General features: G+C 42.4%; 1 protein-coding gene across 1 annotated transcript in view; it reads right to left on the reverse strand.

Annotated features, from left to right (window-relative positions):
* Window positions 1–131: 131 nt before the first annotated feature.
* Window positions 132–26,050, reverse strand: part of ST8SIA1 (ST8 alpha-N-acetyl-neuraminide alpha-2,8-sialyltransferase 1) — a 121,907-nt gene continuing 95,988 nt past the window's right edge. Inside the window, exon 5 of the mRNA XM_049821905.1 lies at window positions 132–1,104. Within this exon, the coding sequence (XP_049677862.1) occupies window positions 618–1,104 (487 nt within the window). The 3' untranslated portion in view covers window positions 132–617. The remainder of the gene's footprint in view (window positions 1,105–26,050) is intronic.

The following is a 26,050-nucleotide window of genomic DNA, read 5'->3' on the forward strand; positions in this document are numbered from 1 at the left end:
TTCAGAGGAGCTTATGGTACTCCGCTCCTGGGGCTTTTAAACCTTTCCTTTTCCTTCCGGGGGTGGGGGGGGGGGGGGAGAAAAAAAAAAAGTAAAGAAAAAAAAGGAAAAAAAAAAAGAAAAAGGAAAGAAACAAAGAAAGTTAACAACACACACATGCTCTCCTACTCACACACACCCCCAAACAGAGGGAAAAAAAAAAAAGGAAAGTTGTATGAGGTGCCAATCTGGAATGAAATGGATTTTTGAACAGACAGTCATATTTGGCACTGTCAGCAAAAGCTTGTGGGTGGCTCTGTGACTCTCTGAGCCTTAATGCCCTTTTTACATCAGTCATTTAAAAACGTCCCCCAGAAAGTTCAGCTGTGCTGCTTCTGACATGATTTTCACAATGCTGCTGAATGGACTCGATGGAGAGATTTGCTTCCCCCACCCCAGTTCCATAAAGCACTATACATTAAGGATGTATTCCATTTGGCCTTCAAGTAGCATTTTTATGGTCCATGCAGACCCACGATTATTTTCCCTTTAAAAAGAATCAACAGAAAACAGAACTCTCTGTTGGAGAGCATGGAAATTAAAAACTATTGGATCTCCCAAACTGCCTCCTACGATCCTCAGGCAGAAGACTGGATTAAAGGGTCCTCACATGGTTCTAGCTGCATTCTCAGTACACCACTTTTATGAAGAAACCAGAGCTGTAGAAATTCCTCCGGCATGGCATGGAATCCAGAATCAGGCAAGACATTGTCATAGTAGTGATGGCTAATAAACTTCCCGTGCAGGTCCACCGAGAACGGCCAGAAGCCGTAAATTGTTACTTCTTCACACAGGCCGAGGGCAGCACTGACGAGGAAAAGTCCTGTGGAAAGCCGTTTGGCATGGATACCTTTGCTCTTCCAGAACTTCCCAATGTCACGCAGGAAATTGGGGTTGGCAAAAAGGACCGCCTGCTTGGCACCAAAGTCCTCCAGGGTGTAATAGACACGTAGGGAGGGTCCTGTCCCTGTCTTCATTGAGAAGGCTGGCATGTAGATGTAGCTGCGGTTATACACCTTCACGCTGTCCACAAACGCTTTTCGAGACCACAGCAGATTCTGGAACCTGTAAAACAACAGAGAAAAACAAGTTGGTCACACCTAGGTTTTCCCAGTCTTTTCAAAATCCAGCTAAAAGCTGCTCTTTGTACCCAGATTTACAATTAACTGCACACCTTTCCTGAGCCCCGAGAAAGTCCAGACAAACTTCTGACTGTCTGACACTGCCCCTCTTCCGAAAACATAAACCTGAATAGACAGTTGAAGACTATCTGGCATCCTGCTAACTCCAAAACACCAAATATTTCTGATTCAATCTTTTAAAAAAACTGAATGAACACTGACAATATTCCTGAAAACCAATCCTTTTAGTGACATTTTTGATTTGTCCGAAGACCAACTTAATTTTTCAGGCACAGGAATCTTTAAAAGAAATGTTAAAGTCTGTGTTGTTCTTGTTTCTTATAGGCATAGTAAAAAAGAATCCAAGTTACATGCTGAACAAGCAATACCAAGAAATATTTAAATAGAAAACTTGGACTTATAAAACTTGCAAGACTTGTAAGAATTGGTTTTTGTTATGCCTGTATAGCGATTTAGGTTGCACTACCATAGCAGTTAATTGTCTTTCTGGAACTGAGAGAAATCTCAAAGAACGTCCTTTGTTACAATAAGCCAAAAATCAATGAATTGTTTAGGGTAAGTGGCACCACAAAAATTTAGCATCAGGCACCAAACATGTTTAAAAGCAGCTGGTATTTGTAGTATGCAAGTTAAAGGAGAGACTAGTTGGCAACTATGAGAAAAGCAATGTCTATGTACAGATTATTTCTCTAATATGATCATCTTCTCATCTCTTGATATAAAAGCATCAGGTCACAATTTGTTAAATTGCCAATAGCTATTTGCTGATGTCTATTTTATCCCTGATGTTAGACTTACATACTACTCCAAAAACAGTATCCTGTCAAGACTGTAACCTTTCCTTGCCATACGCTTCTGGATATGTCAAGATGAGTGAGACATCTGGCAGGAAATCCTAGGCCATTCACACACAGTACAACCTGCACTGATGTTTGACCTGTCTTGACATCTGACACTAAACAAATCACATTTCAGTAAAAAATGAAAGTATCTCGAATAGGTATCATTGAACGTAACTCATACGGAGATCAGCCAGAGTCATGGTAAAATACAATACCTAAACCACAATTTTGCTAAGTAACAGGAACACTTGCTGTCCTGGGGTGTCGACTGCATTGGAGGGTACCTTTGCATGAGAAAGTCACTAAGGTTTACTCTTGATAATCTGCTTTCTTTCAGAGTCCACATAATCTTCAGAGCACCACTAAGTCCTCCCTGCCTTTACCACGTGACAGTATCTATAGACTTCAGCATGCAGGCAAAGTTTACTCTATTAAAAAACACTTCTGCACAAGCCCCACACGCACTCTTTTCATTGCAGCTGGGTTGCTCTCCCACATATGATCCCTAATTTTTTTCTCAGCTCCCAAATGCCCATCTTGCCCTTGTTGCTGCTTCCTCTCTCTCAGTTTCCTGCAGCTCAAGCAAATGTGTCATGACTGATTTCACAGTCACGCAGCAGAGGAGCTGGAACAAGAAAGTTGAGACAACAGCACTGGATTTCTTTTTCCTTTCTCTGGTGCAGGCAGAGAGATAGGTATAAGAATACATTTTTTAAATGGTTATGAAGAGATCAATTTTATGTAGAGACCTTTTTGAAACAATAGCAAGAATCACACACAGCGCAACATACACAGGTTTAAGCACGATGCCAGATGACCTCAAGAAGCACCAGATAAAATTTCAACTGAAACAATCACCAACAAAAAAAAAATACAGCTTCAACAGCATTGCGATGTCTCACGAATATGCACCAGTTTTTTTGAAGTCTTTGTTTTGGCAGAAAACTCAAAATACTCCTAGTAAGTTGCAAGGTTTTGTTAACATTTTCAACATGCAATATTTGGTCTCCTGATTTGCTACGAGTTTCTTTCAAAATTTCCTTCACATAGGATTAGAATAAAGTTGTTTTGAAGTAAACACCCTGAAATCTACCCAGGTCTTCGTTACTGTTTTGCTCTGCAGATCTGCTCCTACAGCATGGTGCTATCTGCTAATGTAGACAAAGTCACTGCTTTTCAAGCAAGAAATCAATTCAACCTGAACATACAAAACAAAACAATAAAAATCATGTCATAACTTATTGCAATCATTTCATAACTTACTGCATTTGGCATTCTTTTCTGTAGAAATAGCCAAGACACAGCTGAATACAGAAGGCCAGCCATGATGAAGGTGCCCTGGCGAAATTCACTGCCTGGTTGTACCTTCTCATGTGGGCCCTCTCAATCCTTTACTATCAGACCTTTAACTAGGTGTTCCCCAAAACAGGCTTTACCATTCTCTCTTCCAAAGGAGTAGCAGAACAACCTGTCAGATTATCAGGTACAGGAGTTGGGTCCATCCTATCAAACTTGTTCCACTCCATCAGAACACAGTCACTGAGTGAGGGTCAAAAAACCCCCAAAAACAAAAAACAAAACCAAACCCGAAAAACAACCTAGCTGAATATTTTCAAAATTCACCTAGGCACGCAGAGCCTTAGTATCCAAACCCTGTTCTAATAACCCTAATTGCTTTTAAAAGGTAGAGTAAGACCAGCAGCAGGCTTTTGGCCTATTGCCCTCCCCATAATGTGGGACATGCACTGGGAGGTGGGCGATGCAGGTTCAAACGTCCTTTCGCAGTAAAGGGAACTTGAGCACACAGCTTGATGTGATGGGGTCCTTGCACCTTGGCTGAGGGCAAGGCAGACGGGTCCTCTGTCACTCCTGAAAGCCCGTTTCACCATGTCCTTTCCCACTTATAGCTAGTTAACTGATTTCACTTCAGACGGCAAATAGATGTGGTTATTCTAAAACTGCATTTTTCAGCAAATTTACCATTCACGGAAGAGCACTGCACAGCTCTAAGACGAATAAATTAAAATTGCACAGAGGGCCAGGGACTGTCTCTGAATATTCATTTGCTATCATTGCCACAATGCATTTACATGTCTTCTAGACGAATCTCCCCAAATGCGTTAAAGTAACGAGAAGTGAACGGCGCTGCCATGAGAGCGGTGCATGGGAAGGACTTCATGCAGAAGGGACAGCATTTGTATGCTACTGCAAACCGTCCTTCAGGAACATCATCACCTCCTGGAAACCCATGCCTCATTCAAATGATCCGGATCGCAGTGTCAGTAGGCATCACGCCCGCTTCAACAGATGGACATTATACAGGTGGCCACGAGCCACGTAGAAACATAAAACATGCTGATTACGGCTGGTCTGACAACCTAACACAGCCAAAAACCTGCTGCCCATCTTGTGCTCCTCATGAGGAGAGATATTAGAAGTAAATGGAATTTTCTGTTCCCCATTTGTAAAGATAGGAGCCCTGTCCAGCTTTCTGACGTTTCACAGGCTGGTTAGAAGCTGAGAAACCTGGGGACAAACGCTGTGCGTCAGCAAGTTTCTACAAATAGTACTGGAAGCGCAAGTGTATTTTCCTTTAAGTCCCAATCCAGACAGGGACTCCTGCAGGCAATGCCATTCCAGCAGTGGCTTCGAGGCTACCACACAGCGTCCGCCCCAGCAGACCGCGAGGAGGTTACTCCATGCCTGACAGAGAGACCAGGAGGGCTTTCCCTCTGCAGCTGACCAGCTCTGTAGCGCACGCGTGAGGACCATGACAACGTGGGTTTTTCTGCTTGTCCTGGCGCGGACACCGCCAGCCTGGTGCAGTCCTTGTGCCCATCTGGATGCGAACGCCTTCCCTTGCGCCGATCCTCTCCCGGCCTTCTTTGAACGAGGAGTCGCTGGTTCCTACTTAGTGCTCGCCTCTACCTGGCATGCTTTGAACATTCGGTATTCTCGGTGGCACAGCCCAGAAGCTGTGCTGCTCCTCCCCACTCACCGGCCCTCAAAAGAAACACATCAAATGACCCAGCCCCTTGTGCAAGAGTGCGTCTCGGGCAACATTATCTCCCCAGCTCAGCTCTGAGCAAGAAACAGCTGAACTGCTTTCAGGGTTGTCCTCTGATCTTCTGCAGTCAAGCTCACACAAATGCATGGCAGGCTGCCAGCATTCAGATAAAACTGGATCTGGAATGTCCCAAGCCCTGAGCAGCACCTGAAGACTACGCCAGTCGCTCAGTGATTTGCAGTAATGCATCCCGGCAGCTCGACGGCAGCCCAGAGAGGTGCTGATGACCGTGAACGCTGGTGAGAGCAGATCAGGGCACGCTCAGCCCGGGCGCTTTACTTCCCCTGCTCTCATTAATGGATAGCGAGCAAATAAAATCATCAGCAACACATTTTTGCTGTCAGGTCCACATGACAGATCAACTTAAAAAGCACAATTTTCAACAGGCACGTGTAGGCACAGCTGCACAGATATTAGAGAAATAATTTCCTTGATACCAGCTGTAGAATTCCCTCAAATGTTCTCCTCTACTTTTCCAGAGAGAATGATGCATCCAAGAGAAAACTGCCACCATACATTGTCACAATAGTACAATCAAAGACTTAAGAGCATTAAGTATTTTGGGTTTTGTTTTTAATCTGTTTTTAATGTTCTTACTGATGTTCTTTAGCAGGTATTTGGGGACAGGACTGCTCTCTGGTACTAAGAGATGACTTCCACTAGCCACAAGAATTTGCTGCAGTGACATTGAGCTAACCTACTTGCAGATAATAATGGCAGCATTTTCTCACACCTTCATTTCTTTTTGATCTCCCCAGAGAGTCACTATCTCATGCCCGTGATGATATCCCAGTTATTTACTGTGTTGGCATCTGCAAAGTCACAAGTTCAGCATTCCGAATTAATTGCAAGTTGACTTATTGGGGAGGAAAAAAAAAAAAAAAAAATCAGGTAATGAGGGGAACAGCTCAGATGCCAAAGAACTAGTGCTTCATTTTAAAATTAAGACAAATAGAGCTCAAGGGAATAGGGCAGAAGGCATATAAAGACTTATGTATTTGTCCCTATGGCAAAGGATAACCTTACAAAAATTATTTAGATAATTTGATGTCAGCATTAGCCAAGAATGATTTAGCAATTTGCTGCAGCTGCTGGAATATGCTTACAGCTGGGGTCACAAGTCAGCTTGCACCCACACATCTGAACCTCCACTGCTGTGACAGAGGAGTTTTACTTCACTCATTTCTCAGAATGCTTTTATGCTTTCAAATAGTGATGTGCTCCCGAATACCCTGTGCTCTCATTCATATCATGCACTTCTTGATTATCTGCCCCTTTGGGGCTTGTATAGCCTATCTTACTAAGACACAAACTGTGTCTCAATTAAAAGCACGCTACTTTCCATGTGCTCATTCTCCATATAGGCACTTTTAGCATGCATTAGGTGCAAGGTAGACTATTCTACTTGTCCACACAGGGAGCCAGAAGCGAGCACTTAAAGTACTATAAATTGACCCCCTTTCTTGTTTTATCCCAGCTTCCCCAACTACACAAGCCACTGTTTACTTAGCCTAAGGATAGCTACCTGACTTAAGATTCAATCATAGTCCCATTAAAGTCAATGGCAAAACCAACTCTGATCTCACTGGAAGTACGGGCAGAGCCTCGGGCAGAAAAATTCAGGCCCATAATAAACTTCAAAGTGATTAGAAAAGGTATGAAGTAACATGATCAATCGTAAAGACTGATCATTAAACCAATACAATTACAGATGCCAAACATTCTCCATCAATGCGGAAGGCTTTTATTCCTGTGGTAGATCCCCAGTGCTCCATCTAATCTCATTTCAAACAGCTTCAGCATGAGGGATTCTCCCCTGTTCTCACTGCTGGTCCCTCCACAGACACCACGGTCACCCAGTCGAGAGCTCGCATCACGGGTGGGGTGACGGTATTCCCATCTTTTCCTTTCCCTTTGCCCTCGTCCATTCCCACCTGACTACCCTTTATAGGCCCAAAGACCACACATCTTCCATTCAGACTCTCAGCAGAGACACTCGCTCCTCTCAGGGTACGACTGACTCCCAAACTCACTTCAGCTCATCCCTTACGCAGAGCCTGCAGCCTGCCGAGACCCCCACTGCCGCCTCTTTCTTATGGAGGGGGGCTTCCAACCCCAAAGAGCCTGTGCCTTCCTTTCATCCCTGGTCCCCAAAATTAAAGACAAATTAGCCTCATTCTCCTTTTTATACACCTTTTCAGTGGCTTTTTCCAGGCCGGGGATTCTGGTTGCTCCCACCATCAGCTCCAAAGACCCAAACGCAAGGAAGCACGCTCTCTCCACAGTGACTGCAGACTGCGTCTCTTCGCCAGCCTGTTCCTTAATGACACGCTGTCCTTAGCACATGACCTTCAGAATAATCTGATGCACTCAGAAAGTCCAGTTAGATTATTGCAGAGGTAGGCTCTAGTCCCCGTGAAGAGGTAGGCTACTTTTATGACTAAATTCAGTATTAATTGGGGGTGGGGGGGTGTTAAACTTCCACCCATTACTGCTCTTATGCTGTTGCCCTAGGAATACTATATATAGTGCGAAGGGAAAGCTGACTCTCTGTTTTTCAATGGAACACAGAGCCATCCTGTACACCAAAGCAATGAAACATTAAAATCAGTGTTCACTGGTATTTTGGGACTGTGTGTGATCCTTATTCTGCCAACTCAAATTAGAATGTGCTTTTAATAGCTACTCTTTCCAAAACCAGCAGAGCTAAACATCAATCCTTTCTGTTATCTGACAGCTTGAATCTTAGCTTTCAAAAGATGAGCTGTTCATCTTAGTTTGACTCTTTGAAGATTGTGGCTGCTAAAGTCACACACAAGTGGAAATAATATAAAAGATAGGCAGAACAGCATGGCTATAAACTACTTGTATCGTCAAAACGAAATTGCTGCCTAGTATTTCTAAATCTTCTGAACACTTCACAGCTCTTACAGCTGAAAGTCTGGAGGATAAGAAAATAGAGAACCAAGGAAATCAGCTAGAAAAAAAACCCAACACAGAACTAAATCTGGTATCTTTAGCATTTAATTTCACTGGGCTGCATGCCAGAGCAAGCCTGTGAGAAGAAACATAACCAGATCATACATTTTCTCAGGTTTTAATGGGAAAAAGAACTGCAACAAAGCCCAGATATAGTCTTCAAGAGATTTACTTTTGATTAACACGGATTCCCTAAGAAAGTCTGCTGTGTCTTTGGGCCAGCAACCACGCAGGAACGGAACAGAACAGTGCAGTATCTCCTGCATGTCTACATCTTTCATCCAGACACAGGTCTCTGTAGATGACTGCCCACAATAGCACTGCAGCAAACACAAAGCTAATAAATTTATGCTTTCCTGTCTGTTCACGCTGGCCTTATATGTTTTGTAACCCAAATTTAAAAAATACCAGATGATTACAGCCATGAAAGACCCTTTCGTAGCTGAGAACACTTTTGCTAAGTCTTTTGAGTTTTCTCTTTAACATCATGACATCCTTTGCATATTAATAATTTGCAAATGTCAGTGAAGGTGAGATTCAACTATATCCTCTCTTCAACCTCTTAGAGCTCTTTCCAAAGAGAACTGGATATAGAGAGAAAACAGCAATATTTGAACCGAACGTGTTTTCTTTTAAAGATGCTCTGCGCTACAAAAAGTATAGACTGAAGAGAAATTATTTACAACAGTAGATGCTTTGACAGGCAGCATGGCAACAAGTTTAACTAGGATAAGCTCTTTTTAAGTATATGAGCACCTTTTTTAAACTATAGTACATGTGTCACTGGTGATCTCCGAGATCATGCCACATGGCCCGCAGCTGGAGTGCAGTTCCTGATTACACAACACTGTCAACTAAAAGCTTGATATAATAAAAACAGTCGTTCAGAGCCCACAGGAATACGTGATGAATCTACAATATTTTAAATAGGGTAAAATTTACACAACTCTAAAATATGCGGAAGATCTCTGTATTTCCTCTATTAGCCACTCCCCCTGGGCAACCTCACTTGTTTTGCATCCCTAGGGCAACGAGCATTGCAATCGAGCAACGAACTGGTGGCCAGCAGACTATAAGCAGAAGAGGCGATAAATTGCTCTGGAGCAGTTAGATTAGCAAAAACCAAACATAGGGCTAAAAAGATAGAAAAAGAGATAAACAAACAGCAGTTCGACAGACAAGGAAGTCCCTACCAGTCCTTGGCACAAGAGCTCATGCCATTAGGAAAATCCCTCTAAATGAGCCAGGAGAATTCAAGCCAGCCCAAGGACTGCCGCTGTAGACCTTGAAGTCACTACCTTCAGTGAGCTTTCAAAATGTCACTTCTGAAGAAAAAAGAGTTTTACTTTCTTCTAATATTGATTTACAGCAATATTTCTCAGCAATTCTAGTGCTGTTCAATTATGCCTAGAAGTGTTAGTAGATGTTTCTTAAGGCTTCCAACAGTGTTTGAGATGTGTCGATTTACTGCACGCTAGATCTTTGAAAGAGCCCACCCTTCACTCTGCAACTCATACGCAGACACCTAGGGAAGAGTAACAACATGACCTGTGTATTTTAAACTGCACATCCAAGTATCTTCAGCTCAGAAGATTTCCTGATACTGATGTAGTTTGTCAATTCAGTAACCCCAGTGAATCTTACTTCCAAATATTTACCTGATCTCTTACTCTCTGCATCCTTCTAACCAATTATTTTACCAATACCTTCCCTCTAATGTCATGATTGTCTTGACCCCTTTGTCAAAAGCCTTTTAAAAATTCAGATAGACTTTATCTACTGGATATAGATTAACCTTATCCACATGCATCTATTCAAAAAACTCCAAAAGTTTTACGAGGTAAAATTTCCCTTGGACTCAACAGTGCTGACTTCACAAGACAACATATGTTTATCCAGGTGTTCACTAATACTACCTTCTAAAATAGTCTCTACCAATTCAGCTGGTAGAGATGTCAGGCTTAGAGGTCTACTTGAACTATTTTATTTTGAACTACTTTTAAACACTGATCCCATTTTTTAACACCTTCTAGTCTTCAAGTACCAAGGCAGTTTTAAGTAAGGAAGGACACACTACTGTTCTTCAGCACTCATGGGTGCATCCAGTCCTGCCAATACGTTCACATCCATCCTGTATCTATACCATAAATTCTCTAATAATTACCTCAGTTTCAGCCTGCTGAGTCTCCCCATGGGCAAAGGGAATGTCCTCAGTTTCTTCCACAGTGAATACAACTGCAAATAGTTCATACAGTCTCCCTGTGTCTTCCCTGAGCACTTCTTTTATACCTGGTCATCAACTGACCGTACGCACGTGGTGGGAGATGGGGGTTTTTTGCTCTTTTTTGCTTTGTTCTGTTGCTGGAAGGAGCACACAGCGTTAGGTTTTCATTCCTCTAGTTAGTTCTTTTTGGAAACTTTTCTGCCTGCCACATAGATAAAATATTTCATCAGCCAGAGCTTATAATAAATTCTGTTTCATTTGGAAATAACTTCAGCTTTTGGTAGGATGTTTCTCTTTTTCCACTAATCTCCCTTTTCTTTGCCCTTTAGTAATATCAGCTTCCTTTTACCTTTTCTTAAGGCTTGATAGATACTTCTGGCACTGTGCTTCCAGTATGGTACCCTTAGGAGAGCCCACTATTTTGAGTGGATCATCCAGACATATTTTTCCAAGATGTATGGCGTTTAATGCTGAGAATGTCACTTAAACTTCTTTTCAACACGATTAAACTGCCAAGGTTTCTCCTCAACTGTTAGTACAGCCTGTACTCAATTTAAATTGCTATAGCTAGAACGGTCTCGACAAAAAAAAAAAAAAAAAGGAAAAAATCAAAGTACAGATATCTGAAACATGCTGGAGCTTTTGCTAATCTCTTCTTCAACTGTTTTGATACCTGTGAAAGTGCTAGAGTTCCTTCACCTTTTTTCCCCTCATTAACTTCATTCAAAGGAGATACAGCGTGAAAGAAGTAAAACCCCCTTTTTCTTCTTTTAAGGTAGCAGGAAATAAATGCTATTTGCGAGGACGAAGTAATACTTTTGAAAGGCAGTGCACGTCACTGAGTACCTTACAGCCCTCTGTGCACTGTGGCTGAGGAAAGCAGAGCAAAACATGCACCTCCCTATCTCTCTTGGTTTCCAAACGCCAGAGAAGGGTCAAATGCATTGTTACCATATTAAATAGTAGCCGCTTTGTAACTGTAGTTGGTGTTCTTTCCGTGTCACACATCTAGAGGTGCTATGCCCCTTGTTTTATATAATACACCATAACTCAGATGTGGTCCCACCTTCTCACATTCTGAAATACCAGACAAGAAAACCTTTCTCTCTCTTTCACTCCCTATCTCAGGGAACAGTCAATAACAACTAGTTGTCAGAACTGGATGGAGCTTGACTCCAGAAGACAACATTGGCAGGATACTCACCTGGGCAATGCAATCTCCGGTATCAGCAATGAGTGAAGAAGGGTCTTCCAAACCCTCTTGTTAAAGCTAATTTTACGTGACGTACGATACTCTTTAAATCAGAGAGGAAGACAAGAAGAGGGTGATCATCTAAACTGGTGGTGAAGTCAGCCAGCCTTCAGGCCCTCCCTGTTCAGTCACACAAACTGGAACGGTGTCAGCAGATGACGCTGACGGCACCAGCCTAGCATGCCCCCTTGCTGATGGTTCGGACTGCCTCCTACGAGATGAGAGAGAGAGGTTTAAGTCCCCTCACACCAGAAAGGGAACCGAACTTGGGCCTAGCACGGCTTCAGTGACCGAGGTGACTACTCACCTCTCATAAAATATGGCATCTGCCTTGGCCCATTTTCTGAACCGAGCTCTATGTCGTTCAGCTGAAACTATTCAGCTTGACTTTGTAAATTGCTTGGGGACAACTTAAACTGTATTTGGAAGTTTTAGTCAGCAAAACAAAATACATCCAGTCCTAGCTTCATTTCTTTTTCTTGGACTCAGGTCTTTGCACCAATTCCCTTCATGAGAGCGCTAAAACATTACTGCAAGAGGAGTTAGACTGAGGTGACCCACTGATACCACCTGAGTTGTGAAGGAGATAGATGGTAAGCACCTTACCAACAAGTGCTGTATGTGAAAATATGGTCAAACTAAAATCCTGGGTTTGTACACCTTTGAGATACCTTTTCTCTCTAAACCCCAAAGAACGTCAGCATTTACAGATGTTCACATTCAAATGATTAAGAAAAGCAAATTGCCATCTCCTACAGAATCAAGAAGATTTCTTTCAGATTCAGGCAGGACAAAAACTCCCTCCTTTTCTTTAATGCTCAGAGTAATTAATACTGAATTACAGCAGAAATTCTATCAAAGGACTTCTAACAATCACATTAATACTAAATAACTCGCACATGCTTTATGTGATTACAATAAACACCCAAAGATGTGAACACAGATTAAGCCATTATTTTAAAGCATTTACTGAATAATCAAACAGGAGCAAAAGCTACCATTAGTGGCTCATCTCCCTGATCAGTTGCTTTGGCTGATAGACCTTTAAGTCCCTAGCAGCTCAGTACACATATTCCCAAAGCAGCTAATCAAACAGTACAAGTGGTGAAATTCAGCCTCTTGTTTACAGGCAGGGGCCAGAATAGTTTGTACAGTGATATGCACCACTCAGGAGCTATTGCTGAGGTTTTTATCCAGATAATGATTTGGAAGACAAATACACTTTTTAACAAGCACCATATTTTTATCTGAACTTGCCTCAAGGCCAAAATTTCCCTTCCCTAATCTGCTACTCTAGTAAGCCACAGTGCTGCTTTGCTTTACCAAGCTGGAGTCAGGACCCTTACGTGCTCCAGCAAATCTAGCGCTTTGCTTGTAATACCAAGTCCTCTTCAGACTGGTCCTGCATGTTATAAAAATTAGACTGTCACATTTTAAAAGAAGAAAAAAGAAGAAGAAAAAAAAAGAATGCCGCATTTTAAAAGATTCCTCTGTTTTGAAAATACCTGGAAATGGAGTAAAAATATGATCATTAGAGTCCTGCCTTGATGCTTTACATTAACACAATTCCCCTGATATCAATGGATTTACACTAACTTTCATCAAATGAGTATATAGGTCAGTCTTTATGATATCACATGCCAGATATTTAAAGTTTCAGAAACCACCAATATACTGCATTATTCAAGAAGCACACTGTGAACATACAACTGAAGAAAATTATATTATCTGGATGCACAAGGCTATGGAGATGATTCATTCAGCATAATCATTTGCATTCCTGAACCTTGGATGTTTAATGTACCAGGAGAAATGAGGGATGGCAGCAACTGTTCTGGAGCATGAAGTGAGGAAAAAAACCTAAGCACACTGCACCGATGCTCTGGCAGAAAAGTTCTGCGTGTTCTGTTCCAGCAGCCGTTCCCAGTTGCATTTCCAGCTTAACGGACCTAGGAGCGTGGAGTCAAAAGCATAAACAATTTGCAAGAGAGCATACGAGTGCGCCTAATGAATTTCCTTTCAGAAAGCCAGTTGGCAGAAATAGTTCAACCAATACATGCCGGCTAGTTCTCCAGTTCATTTTTCTCAACGCCATTCTCTCCATTCCCAAGTGCTGCAGTACTGGGTACGCACAGGGCAGATCCATGACCTAGTTCAGCTACAGCACACCAACCACCAGGTCTCTCGGGATAGCCCAGCACCAGTATGTTTTTCAGCACAATCTCACTTCAGTTGTTCATGAACATCTCATTTGCATGTAGCAACATGTACAAATTTCCCCAACCGAAAGGGGAACAAAGGTGCAGGAACAAAGGACCGGGGGGGATCACCTGTGTTTACGGTTTCTGCTGTGCCTGGCTGCAGATGTTCTGGCAGAGCTGAGATGCCAGAAGGGAACCCAAGAAGGAATGGAGAAGATGCAGAGCAAAGAGCTTGTTGGAAGTCCTGCAGTGTCAGCACTGTAAGAGATGCTGACTTCAGAAGGCTCTTTAGGAGCTTCCAGCAGCCCTGAAATGCTTCGTCATATCCTGTAACTAACATAAAACCTGTGATAAAGAATCAAACGCTACACCTGTCAGACACTGGGGGAAAAAAAAAAAACCCCAAACAAAACCACAACAGAAAAAAAAGCAGAAGAAATCAGGGACATCACCAGTGTCCTCTTGCCTCGAAACTATGATGATATTTGCTATAAAAAAAGATCACAGATGATCTTAAGCCTTCTGTGGCTTATACTGCAAAATCTATGAGCAGACCCACAGTTCATACTAGCGACACAGAGAAAAAACTTCTTGCTCAGTCCAGATGCAGAGATCAATTTTCTCTCACCACTTTCTTTAAACTATTTCTCTTTCTAGCTCAGGATGCCCAAGCTCCAGCTCTCAAACCCCACCCAACACGGTTCCAAACTCAGTGGTCTCAGTTTGTAAGAGCGGATGGTTCTGACCTGCACAAATTGAGACTTACAAAATCAAATGTACAGGCAACTGAGTGCAGCAATACCTCTCCCCTGTCTAAGCCTTGTTCCAAAAATTCTCCCACCTGAGAGAACAGCAAGAACTTGTGCAATCCTCTGTTTTCAGAACACAGTTTTGTACAGCCTTACCTTGTAACTGCTGGGGACGTAGCGCTGTAATAGTGCTGAGAAATTTATTGTCCCTGTTAAATTAAAAAGGACCTCCAAGCCAGCAGAAGTGCCGGATTCCTGACTGTTCACGTAGCTTATTGATGTTAGCTCACCTTTTGGCTCCGTTCCAGGTGCTCCAGCTAGTTCTCTCCAAGACAAATACACTACGGGGACTCAATCAAAGTCCTCGTAAGCCAGCACCTGCTGCTCGGCACTGGTGCCATGAATTGGTCCCTAGCCCTCTCTATTTACCGGTGTAGCTACGTCTCCACTGCACATCAGTAAGGGAAGCGCACCGGCGCAGTGCCACAGAGGTGAGGAACAAGCCACGTGTTGCCACCGTCCCAAGCCGTCCCTGGGACTACCACCGGCAGCCCAGGGCAGCTCAGGGAGGCAGAGCCAGCGGACCTGTCTCCAGCCTCCGTAGCTTTAGTAGCCAGGAACAACCAATGTGGGTCTTCGTGATGCTTATACAAGCCAGTCGGGGATCTCACAAGGGAATTTAAAAGCAAAGCCCTGAACGCTTTGATGCTGCGAGTCCCCGTGCTGGTAAAAGGTTCGTGACCGTGCACGGCTACAGCACACACACGGGCTTACCGCGCTGAGCTCGCCAAGGACAGTGCTTTGCTTTCCAGCCAGGTGTACATCTGAAACTGGGAGTAAACTTCATCTTCCAGATACTGCCTGCAGGAAAAAAAAGCAGGGAAAGGCCACCAACGGCTGGGGAAGGGGCAGAGCACTGCTCTCGCTCGGGCTGTGCCAAGCTGTTACCTCAGGCAGGAAGGACGGTAAGTACGTGCCTCCCTTTGAAGGATCACGGTAATCTATTCCCCACTCTCACAGGAGGGGAGGAGTATTGTACAATATCCTTTACAGCAGAATCTGTGCACTGTCAACAGTTTTTTACTTTATTTTTACATTTATGCTGAGTATGGTGCTATAGGCTTTCACATGCTTTCAACTTCTGTATGCGTATCATCCCCCACTTAAAATATCCTGCTTGTCCTCTTCCCAAATTTCATTTCCTTTGGGAAAGTTCCTGCAAGATTCAAGTAGCCACCTTCTGATTTGCTGTCCTGAATCATGATAAAAACCTTCAGCTGTCTTCCGGGACAACGTTCTGAAACTTCACAGCATGATGTATTTTCTGATGTAGATGTGATAGATTAGCAGCCCATACCCTCCACATAAAAACCTCATTACAAAAAAAAAAAAAAAATAATCTTTGTCATGTTTGAAAACCAATGATGATAAAGAACAAAATTCTAGGATCACAATACTCAAACTCACAATTTAAAAAGTTATATTACCAGTTTTACACTTCTAAATATACAGCAATATTTTAAATAAAGCTTCCAAATAACTTAAAAAAAATTAATTTGTATTGGAAAGCTCCCTATTTACATTTCTCCAATACTAGCCTTGAGCATTCACAGCTAAACCGTAACTTACGAAGAAATCCAGTACATAAGAATAGCTTATTACAACCATAATGGAAGAAGTTACTTTCTCATTTTCCTTCCACAAATCCTCATATTTCAGTGGCATAAAACTTTTAAGCATCTGCAGTGCTATTTGTGTGTTTGATGGAAGATCAGTGACTGTCGTCAGTAAAGTACACATTAGCCAAGAGATCAATTAAAGCCAAAGAGAGAATTTTGCTAAGGGTTTTTCCACTAGTATACTAAGAAAATTCTCCCTGTAACCCCCGTGCCAAGAATTGGCTACGGAGGTAAATAAAAACTGTTCAATCTATTTTTCCACCTTCCGCTATTCTCAGTCACTTGAAACTGCTATGATTTTTTAATTGCTACTAAAATAAAACACGTAGCTTCAAATTCTACTTTTAATTCATTCTTGGGCAATTTTTCCTCCATGAGAATGGCATTAGTGTCTGCCCTGTTAAATTGCACTATACATACTGACAGCTTGATTTTCTCCATCCTGCTTTATCTTTCAGAAGTACCATTTGGTTCTCTCTCAGCACAATGACAGCTTTTGGCAGGTTTCCGTTTCCTCTTCCAACAAACCAACTATTGTGGAAAAATGATGAAACCAAGATGAAAAATTCCAGCAGATCAGCTTTAACCTACCAAAGTGCTCTGTATATCTTGAAAATCACTGTGCTTTCACTATGTATTCTTTCAGATCAGAAATTAAAAAAGCATCACTGCTAGAGAAAAAAAAGGAGGAGGCAGGGAGCAGAAATTAAGTATGAGGGTGGCACATCTCTCATTTAACTAATTCTGTGGAAGTTCTTGCCTGTAATACATTACGGACCAGATGGCAGAAAACAGCCATGAAAAACTGATTAAAACAAACTTCCTCAAAAAGACAGTGACCGAACTCAGTACGAAAGCACTGTGCAATTTGCTATGTTATCCAAATAAAACAGTCAGAACTAATTTCAATCATTCAACTTTTCCCCCAAAGCTACATATGATACAGAAACTCAATATTTAAGTTTGAATGCGTCTAACTTAGCTGGGGACATTCATATGGGAAGGAATACTATTCCTTTCCTTTAACAGACAAGAACATTTGCTGCTATAAAATGCAAAGACAAAAATCCAGAGAGGATCTATTGGCTTAAAAAGTTTTACCCAAAAAGCATGTACAGAAATCATCATTTATTATTTTTGTAAGTATAACTACTCTCTTTAAGGAAAAAAAAAGCATCTTTTTATGGCTTTTTCTTTCTGTTAGTTTTGAGAAGCCAAGACAGACAGAGAGTAAGCTGGCTTTTCTTACGTCTTATGTGTACATCATCAGCTCACTTTCTCAGTAAAGATCGCACCTACCTCCTATTTGGCTGTTTCTGGGCAATGGATCTGAGCTCAGCTGAAATTTATTATACTTCTTGCAGAGTACCAGAAGAGGATAAAAACAAGATCGCCAACATTTTTAAATCACTCTCCCTGTGCTGGAGATTGCAGGATGCTTTCCTCAAAGGATTTTTCGATTTCCTACTGTGATGAAGCAGTGAAAGAATCTAATGGGCGAAGACAGGAGACATGATCTGAAAGACAGGATTAAGCACGTATGAATGCCACCTGCACGTGGTACTAAATTTGGATGGGTTCATCAAGGCAGAGAAAAAAACTGAGGATCCCAGAGGCTAGCTTGGGTGGCAAATACGAAAGAAACAATTCATCATGAACTTTGTGTTTAGAGGTACAAAAAGGGATTTTCATTCTTTGTAGAAAGCACTGGTTTCCAGCACATACTTCCCCTAACATTCTTTCCTCTCATGTTAGTCTTTAGGATGTTTCTGCCAGGACCTTTGGTTACCTTAGTCAGCATAAAAATATTATTTCCTCTTCTACTCTAATCTACTATTTTCAGCTGCTAACTCTTTTTTTCCGGTGTTGCTGGAACAACTGCTTAAGTCTTTCTACCCTGCCCGTGCTCCTCTCTGCCCCGACATCCATCCACCTGGTTCTTATACACTCCTTCACTAAATACTTCAACAACCAATTTTATAAAAGCTTTTTCTTCTTTAAAGTTTATATAAAGAAAAGATACTACAGGGTTTTATTTCTTTTTAAAACTGCTTTTTAGTTTCTGCGCAAATCAGGAGAAAAATAGGAAATGTAAGGGTATGTGGGAGAAGACTGCTTCTTTAAGGGTATCTGGTCGAGGACCTCTTAATAAATAAAAAATACTACTTTAAAAAAATAATTTTTAAAAAAAGGATAGTAAGAAAAGGAGAAATCCATAAACAAGAGCACACAGGGACACAAACCTGACCAACAACTGATACGGGAGGCAGCGAGAACCAAACCTGGTCAGTCAGACTAACTGATGAGGTTATGAGGGAGTGAGAGAACCTGCAACTGGGAAAGCAGCAGCAGCCACGTCCCTTCAGCCTGGGCAGAGACCCTGGGACCCCTGCGCCCCAGGGCACCGGGCTGGGCTCCAGCAGCCAAGGCAGGAGGGTCCTGGTCAGGGCTGTGGGAGGAGGCGGCTACTCCTAGCACACCTTAAGAGAAAAAATATTTTTCTTGCCTTGGAAAGAAAAGAAAAAAATGTTTCATCTTATCCTTTTATTTTTACTCAAGCCAATAGAAAATGCTCTGTTTGCATTTGCTACCCTGCATGTCACGCTCGTCTACAGACGCATCTTCAATACATCACAGAGAGGCATCTTATCAAGATCTGCAATACAAAAATCATTTCCTGACATGAGATCTCCTGACTACCATTCTTTTTTTGAGTTATGCTTAGACCTTTTCTTTTTTTATGTTTGCTTCTGGACTTTTCAGTTATCCTCATTGCAGATGATTTAGAAAATGTCAAAATGAACCGATTTTTTTTTATTGAATAAACTACTACTATCTTGAGAAGGACTTGTAAACAGCTTTGGAAGGTGCAAAAATGCAGTAAATTGTATTTTTCAATGAATAAATTATTCTTCTGGAAAACGTACCCCAGAGCTATCCAGAAGTTGCAGCCCCACCATCAAGGCATGGGAGCTGTTTATAATCAAAAAAATAAGTTATGGATCCCAACCCTACTTCCTATACTGTGAAGAGCAACAATAACCCAGGTTCTGGAAATCCTTTCAAGACAGCTACATTCAAAATTATGCTCATGATCTATTAATGCTTTATGACCACAAGCATCAGAAGGACAGATTCCCCGATGAACGATGAACACGGCTTCAGAGCTCAGATCAAAAATCAAACCTTCGTCTTTTGTCTTTGCCCACTCGCCCTCCCCAAATCACAAACATTATATTAAAAGAAAACACAAAGGAAAAAAAAAAAAGGCGTGACTTAAACTCCAAGAACACTGGGCAGGGACAGCCCCAGAAGAGCCCTGGACTGAGAAAATCAGAGCAAGACCGATCCAAGACTGGTCAGTGACTAGGACACAGCTGTCCTGCTCCGTGCACAGACACACCAGGAGGAAAGCATGCTCCGAAACAAAACACCGCTGCCCTAAATAACAGGTGCTGTCATAGCCGAGGACAAGCCTCTCAGCACGCACACAGTGGGTGTTGGTGAAGAAGAGTAATGAGGAGGAAGGCCAGCAAGACATGCGGAGATACTTGGGAGGTAACAGGCTTCCTCACAGGCTCTCGCAATTCTCTGCTGAACCACAGGCAGAAACTGCGCAAACTTAAAACACCTTTAAAAGTGGATTTTGCTGGATTAAGACTGTCACTGGTGCGAATCACGTGCACATTTGTGATGAACAGGGTATAAAGAGGGAATGTTAGTGAGCAAGCAACCCGCATAACCCTTGAACTGCTGATCCCAGATGCAAGCTCAGCCATACTGGCTGTATGGCAGGGAGCAGTCCTCCTATGTTATACCTTCAGTGTGACTGAGCAACAAAGCACTGCATAAAACCCATGCCTCATCAGCTCAAGGGGAGACAGAGAAAGCTATAACGAGACCAAGGGGAAGTGGCCAGGAGCAGACATTAAAATGCATGTAGAAACAAACAGTTCGGAGATGGTGAAACACAGAAACCCTCCTGTCACGCTCTAGAAACAGATGCCATCAAAGAAAAGAGGCAACTTCTTTCAAACAAAAGGGTCTGAACCCCCTCCCAGAAAGCCCAAAAAGAAATTTCTGTTGCCTTCAGCATACAGGAACACACTGCATAAATCAAATGTGCTAAGAATTGTCTGGAAGTGAAGCTGTCATCACTTGACAAAAGTGGACTTATCATCCAGCTGCATCATTGTCACACCAAGAAATTCACTGGGATGAAGTTATCTAAACCTAACAAAGATTAATTCAATATCACCCCAATATATATCCCAGGTGAATGTACTTTTGAGATGATATATATCAGCTTAGCTTGAGAGATTGCATTTATCCTTGTAAATTTAGGGGATGATGGATAGGTGTATCGTGCACCAGCAGTGCACCCTGAGCACGTGATGACAAGTAATCTGCTTGCCAGCAAAGAATAACGCCTTATCTGATGCCAGGATCTTACACCAAACGCACTGGTTAGACAACAGAATTACTGAAAAAGACAAAAAGCCTGCCAGTGCAAACACTGACCACATCCAAATCCCTGTGCTGTGCCTAAAGTGCTGAGGCTGCACGTCCTATTGAAAGATGTCATGCATTTGATGTAGTTACACCGCCTCGATTCGGGACTGGGGAAGTGTGCTGTGGGACAGGCACAACGACCAAATGCTCGCTGCCCGAGCAGCACTGCTGATGTCGTGTCTGACTTCAGTGGAGTCGCTCCAGGATTCTTCTCAATCAGGGCACAATTAGTCCAGCAGCAGCATTTTGAAACATGCACGCTTGTCAGTGGAAGGAGTAAAGGAAGAGAAGAGGAATCTCTGCAACTTTATTCAAGCTTTTTAGAGTCAACAATGGTCCGTCAGCCTCAGTAGCCCCTGTGCAAGAAATGAGCCACAGCCCCTGAAGGATGGCCACTTAAAAAACGTCCTTCGCCTTTAACTACTTAGACACATAAATAAATATTGAAAGAACATGTGCGGAGATGCCTACCACGCAGAAAATGACAGGAACGATGAAAACAAACAATTTCACCAGGAGCGCAGTGAAAACACTGCAGCTGCAATCATGAATAAAAACAAAGCCCTATCAGCACAGCCTGGAAGCCTGCTGGTACGGCACAAGCACAGGTGGCCAAAGATCAGGTATAATAGCATCATTCCAGTTTTCAACTCCCCAAGGCAATGTCTTGCCCAGCAGATGGCCCATCCTCTTGCTTTTTCATTGTTAACACGTTGCCTGATCTATTTAACACACTGTCCTCACTCTGCAAAAAAACTGCACCGTGCAAAATTATCTCTACCTTGGAGCACTTTGAACATGTTATGAAATGAGGTAGCTCCACAGACTTAACACCAGCTAGCAGATGCAGACCATTGAAATGGCTAGTCATGCCTTTGTTGCAAAGCTGGGCTTGCAATATAATGAGACAAGCAAAAGGCAGAGATGAAAAAGATACAAAGGTTACATAGACCACCTATGAACAGGCTGAGGTCAGAGCCAGAGAAAAGATGCTTTGAGAGATGCAGCATAAAAGCAGAGTGAGCAAATTCCCAATAAAACATCAAAAAGCAATGATGTGGAAATAAAGTTTTAAAACTAGCAATGTGCAAACCACAAGGGAGTCGCAAGTTGAGTTCAGTTTATGAGATAGTGAGAAAGACAAAAGGTGACCTAAATGACACAGGTTTATATGTAAGTATAAACACCTTTCAAAAATCTCTCCACTGCCTTCTCCGGGCTATGGTTCATGCCCAAAGGCTCCTAACATGGCAGGGTTTCTCTAACCTTTTCATGCTTTGCTAACATCTGTTGGCAAAATCTTTTCTCTCTCTCCTAGCACCGATGAACGTTAATCTAGACCTTGGAGGCCACCCCTGTCCCTACAAACTACATGCTGACCCAACACTGAACGGTTAGCTCCATCATCCAGCCACCTCCTATTTCATCAAGCAGAATCATAAGCCCTGTCAGCTGATAGCTTAATTATGAGAAGGATGTGCTGGTACCTATAATTCTGTAAACATTGTTCATGATGAACTATGACATTTTCTCAACTTTTTTTCTAGTTTTATCACTGTTATCAGGCTCAATAAGTGGTGGCTGAAATGGTTAGTACAGTATGTCTCCAACACAGGCTCTGCCATGAAAAGGTTACAGTTTAGGAAGGAAAACAAAGTAGACTTACAGACACTGTCAAGACCAAATAATACAGAAGAAACCTACCTCATACAGCTATAACTAAAGCCTCACAGAATATGAGGCACGTCAGGTATTTTTACATTCTTTTACTGACACAGCAAAAACAAAAGCCAAAGCAGTTGCTACACAAAGGAATTAAACCCTCCAAAACATTACAACTAGAGAGACATGTGAAAAAAATGATTTCCAGGAGATTTTGCAAAGAGCTCTTCACACCAGTTTCCCCAACAGCTCAAGTGTGCGGCACGACAGTTTTAGTCCAGCTGTGGATCTGCCGTTTGTGCATGCACACGTTTGCATATGTGCTGTGATAATGTGGCTTAATGATTACAAACAGGGACCTGGCCCAGTCCGTGTTGTTACACATTCTCTACTCCCATTCATCTCTTTGAAATTGTTGGGGGGATGGCAGGGAAAAGAAAAGACAGATGAGGAGGAAGGAAGTATACGGCACATTATAGGATGTGCCTGGCTCCTCAGAGGAAGGGCCCATACAGCCACAAGGAAGAGAAACCAAGAGAAATGCACTCAGGGAGCAAACCCTCTCAAGGAAGGGCTGTGTGTTTTAAACACTGCACAATATGTGGAAAAGGAAAAGGGCAACCAAGCAAATTCCTCCAGCAAGCTACTTAAAAATAGAAGGAGGTAAGGAGTGATTGACAGGTCATCACCAAAGACAAGGACAAGGCAAAATTATTCACAAATTATTTTGTAGCTAGGCTGATGAGGACAGACTGATTTTTGGTGGTTTGTTAGAGGCTTCAGGTTTTGATGAGCAAACACAGTGAATCTTCTAGGGCTGCTCCCATTTCCCATTTCAAACCTAGGCACAACTTTTCTCCAGCGTTTCAGATTAACCAGCGGGCTCATACAACATGTAGCGCTGCAACTCACACCTGCACCCGTTTTCAAACAAGTGATGGGCTCGTGGAGGTTTAAGATTCTGGAATAACCATTTTCAACCACTGAAGAGGAGAGTTCTGGGGAAGAAAAAGCAAACCTAACCATTCCCTTAAATGCATCATTCTGCAGGCCTTGGATTTATAAATACTCTGATTTTATTTCTCACATTTCATTCGGTTGGAAATGGGAGTTGCAATTGTGACAGCAAAAACATTTATTTTGCTTATGGGAACACTAGCAAAGTAATAATTAAACTGAGACAGTTCAGTAACATGCTCCCTACCCCACAAACATCTCCGGAGGACCCTTGCCAATTGACTTATAGCACAAAGTAAAGTCTCATAATGTTTCCTGATAAATTATTTTGTAGCAAGTACCTACCCTGCACAATATTTCTCGCTGCCTCCCTCCCTCCCTCTTTCTCTCCTATACCTGCCTTTCCCCCTGGCCTCCCAACAGCATCTCACGAACTCTCAGATGTCACCACAAGCCCATTTCCCAGCGCTTCCTCTTCCTATCCCTGTCCTTCATTTGTCCTTGGACATCCTCCACAGAACAGTAATACACAGGTGGGGCACTTACCACAGAAGTAATACACAGCAACGTACACAGCGTTTGCATCAACTGATTGCGTTGACTGCCTTGAAACAAGGCCTCCAAGAACAACAAGGAACTGCTTTATTAGCTGCGGACCCAAGGGCATTTTTGCCTTTGCTTCCCAGGAAGCGATGTCCAACAGGAACCAAAGTCTAACGTTGTAATTGAGTCAGAGATCAGTGAGGAAACAAGCTTTAATCACCTTTGGGATTTCAAACAACAGCTTTCACTCTCAGATCCCTTGAGCACACATTTATAGAACTTCTTTCATTTAATTTGTACTGAGATAAAGGGAAAGTGAATGCAGAGCAACGTGAAAAGTCCAAGTAGCTCTACCGCTTTCACCTTCATCATTGAACTAGTGCTCAAAATCTTTCTTTGGGGTAGATCTACCGCAAGAAGCAAGGCAGACACACCGTCCCTTTCTTTGTGACTCTGCTAAACGTGCCAGATATTACGCTGGCCTAGGGCTGAGGGAAGAAAGGGCTGCTTGTAACAGAGAAGGAAATAATCAAGGACCTCTACTCCTCTTTCAGTCTCGAAGCGCTCTGAAAGATGTGTTTGTCTCAGCTTATCGGTGCAACAACAACAACAACAAGTTCATTTTTGTGAAGGGAATATTTTTGGATATTTGTGAAGAAACCCCCTGACATTGAAAACAGCTGTTTCCTACTCATTTTTAGCTAGCATGGCTGTTGTGTAATTCAGCGATCAACTTCACACTTCTGCTGATTTAAAAAAGCTTTACCCTCATTCTACAGCAGGAAACTCTTAGCAAGAGCATCTAAACTGTTGCAGCGCTGAGGCAAACAGGCTGATGCCACTTACTGAAAAATAGAGACAGTCTCTGTGGAGCATTCAAAATTGTGGACTATAATGTTCCCTCCAGATATCACAGCACGGCTTACTCCAGCTGTCCTTCTATCATACACTGAACAACTATAAATTCCCTGTACCTGTTTTTTTTCCTAAGCAGTGTATATACCCGTTACAAATCACTTCTTATTTCTCACTTTTAAATGCACTTCAGGGGTGATTTTTTTTTAAATTATGTGGGTTAAGTTACAACATTAAGAGACACCGATGCTGGCAGGTGCAAATGACTGTCAGCCACACAAGAGCAACACTCCTAGGTTTGATGTCTTACAGCAAGGACAAGAAAAAGAATGCCTATTTAAAAGGGGTTACGATACACAGTTGAAAGCTAAACAGAAACAGTTGGATGGATTTGCAGAATTGCTTCAGGCTTTGACTCGCGTTCACTGTGATGACGTAAAATGGAATGACCTGTTCTCCCAACTGTTTGTTCCTGCCTCCTGCTAGGGGTTACTACCTCCGAGGAAAGTCAGTAAAATGAAACTTGTGAAGGCTGCTTCAATGCAAAGCTCTGCAACTTTGCTAACGCCACGCTCAGAGGTGCGTTGAGCTACAGCCACTGAACACACACCAAGTTCCACAAATTCCGCCTCAAATCAGTAGCGAGCAGCTAGGGATGCATTTAAATCCACCTCCAGTTTTGGCTAAGTAAAGACATACCTAAGGCATAAGGCCCTTGTGTCTAAGCCTGTAAGTCTATGGAAAGGGGCCATAAAGCTTACCTGAAGAATAACCACTCTGAGGGATTTCACCAACTGGTGTAAAGGTGCTTTTATTTGAGGGAATGATTCATCATCCATAAATCAGTTGATTATCTTTTAATCGGCATTTTTTGAAACATCAAAAGGTAAAGATGTAACGCTTTACGCTCGTTAGCTTATTTTTAATTCATGAGAATGGTAAGTAAACAGGGAAAAACTAATTTTCTTAGTTCACAGCAGAACTCAATAACCAGCTGGTGAAGATTAACATCTCCTACAGAGAGGATATAAATTCATGTTTCACTTCTGCTAAAACAGGGTGAAGCAGCAGGCACTGCTGCCACACGTGAGCTGTCTGTCCAGATCAGCCACCGGCTTTAGAGCTTCACATATGGGCTCAGTCTGACCCTACGACTGCCAGGTGCCGCTTTCAGTTCTCCATGCTCGGCTAAAAGATTTGTATCTTTTCCACTCACTTTATAATTGGTTAAACTGTTCTCACCACCAGTGAAGCTATGAAACTGCACCCACTCTGGCTATTTAAATAGAAGGAAAGGTAAAGGAGCTTTTCCTCACGCTCAAGGTGCTCAAAGCTTCCCCTGGCAAA

Source organism: Accipiter gentilis, chromosome 18, assembly GCF_929443795.1.
Source record: "Accipiter gentilis chromosome 18, bAccGen1.1, whole genome shotgun sequence".
NCBI lineage: Eukaryota > Metazoa > Chordata > Aves > Accipitriformes > Accipitridae > Astur > Astur gentilis.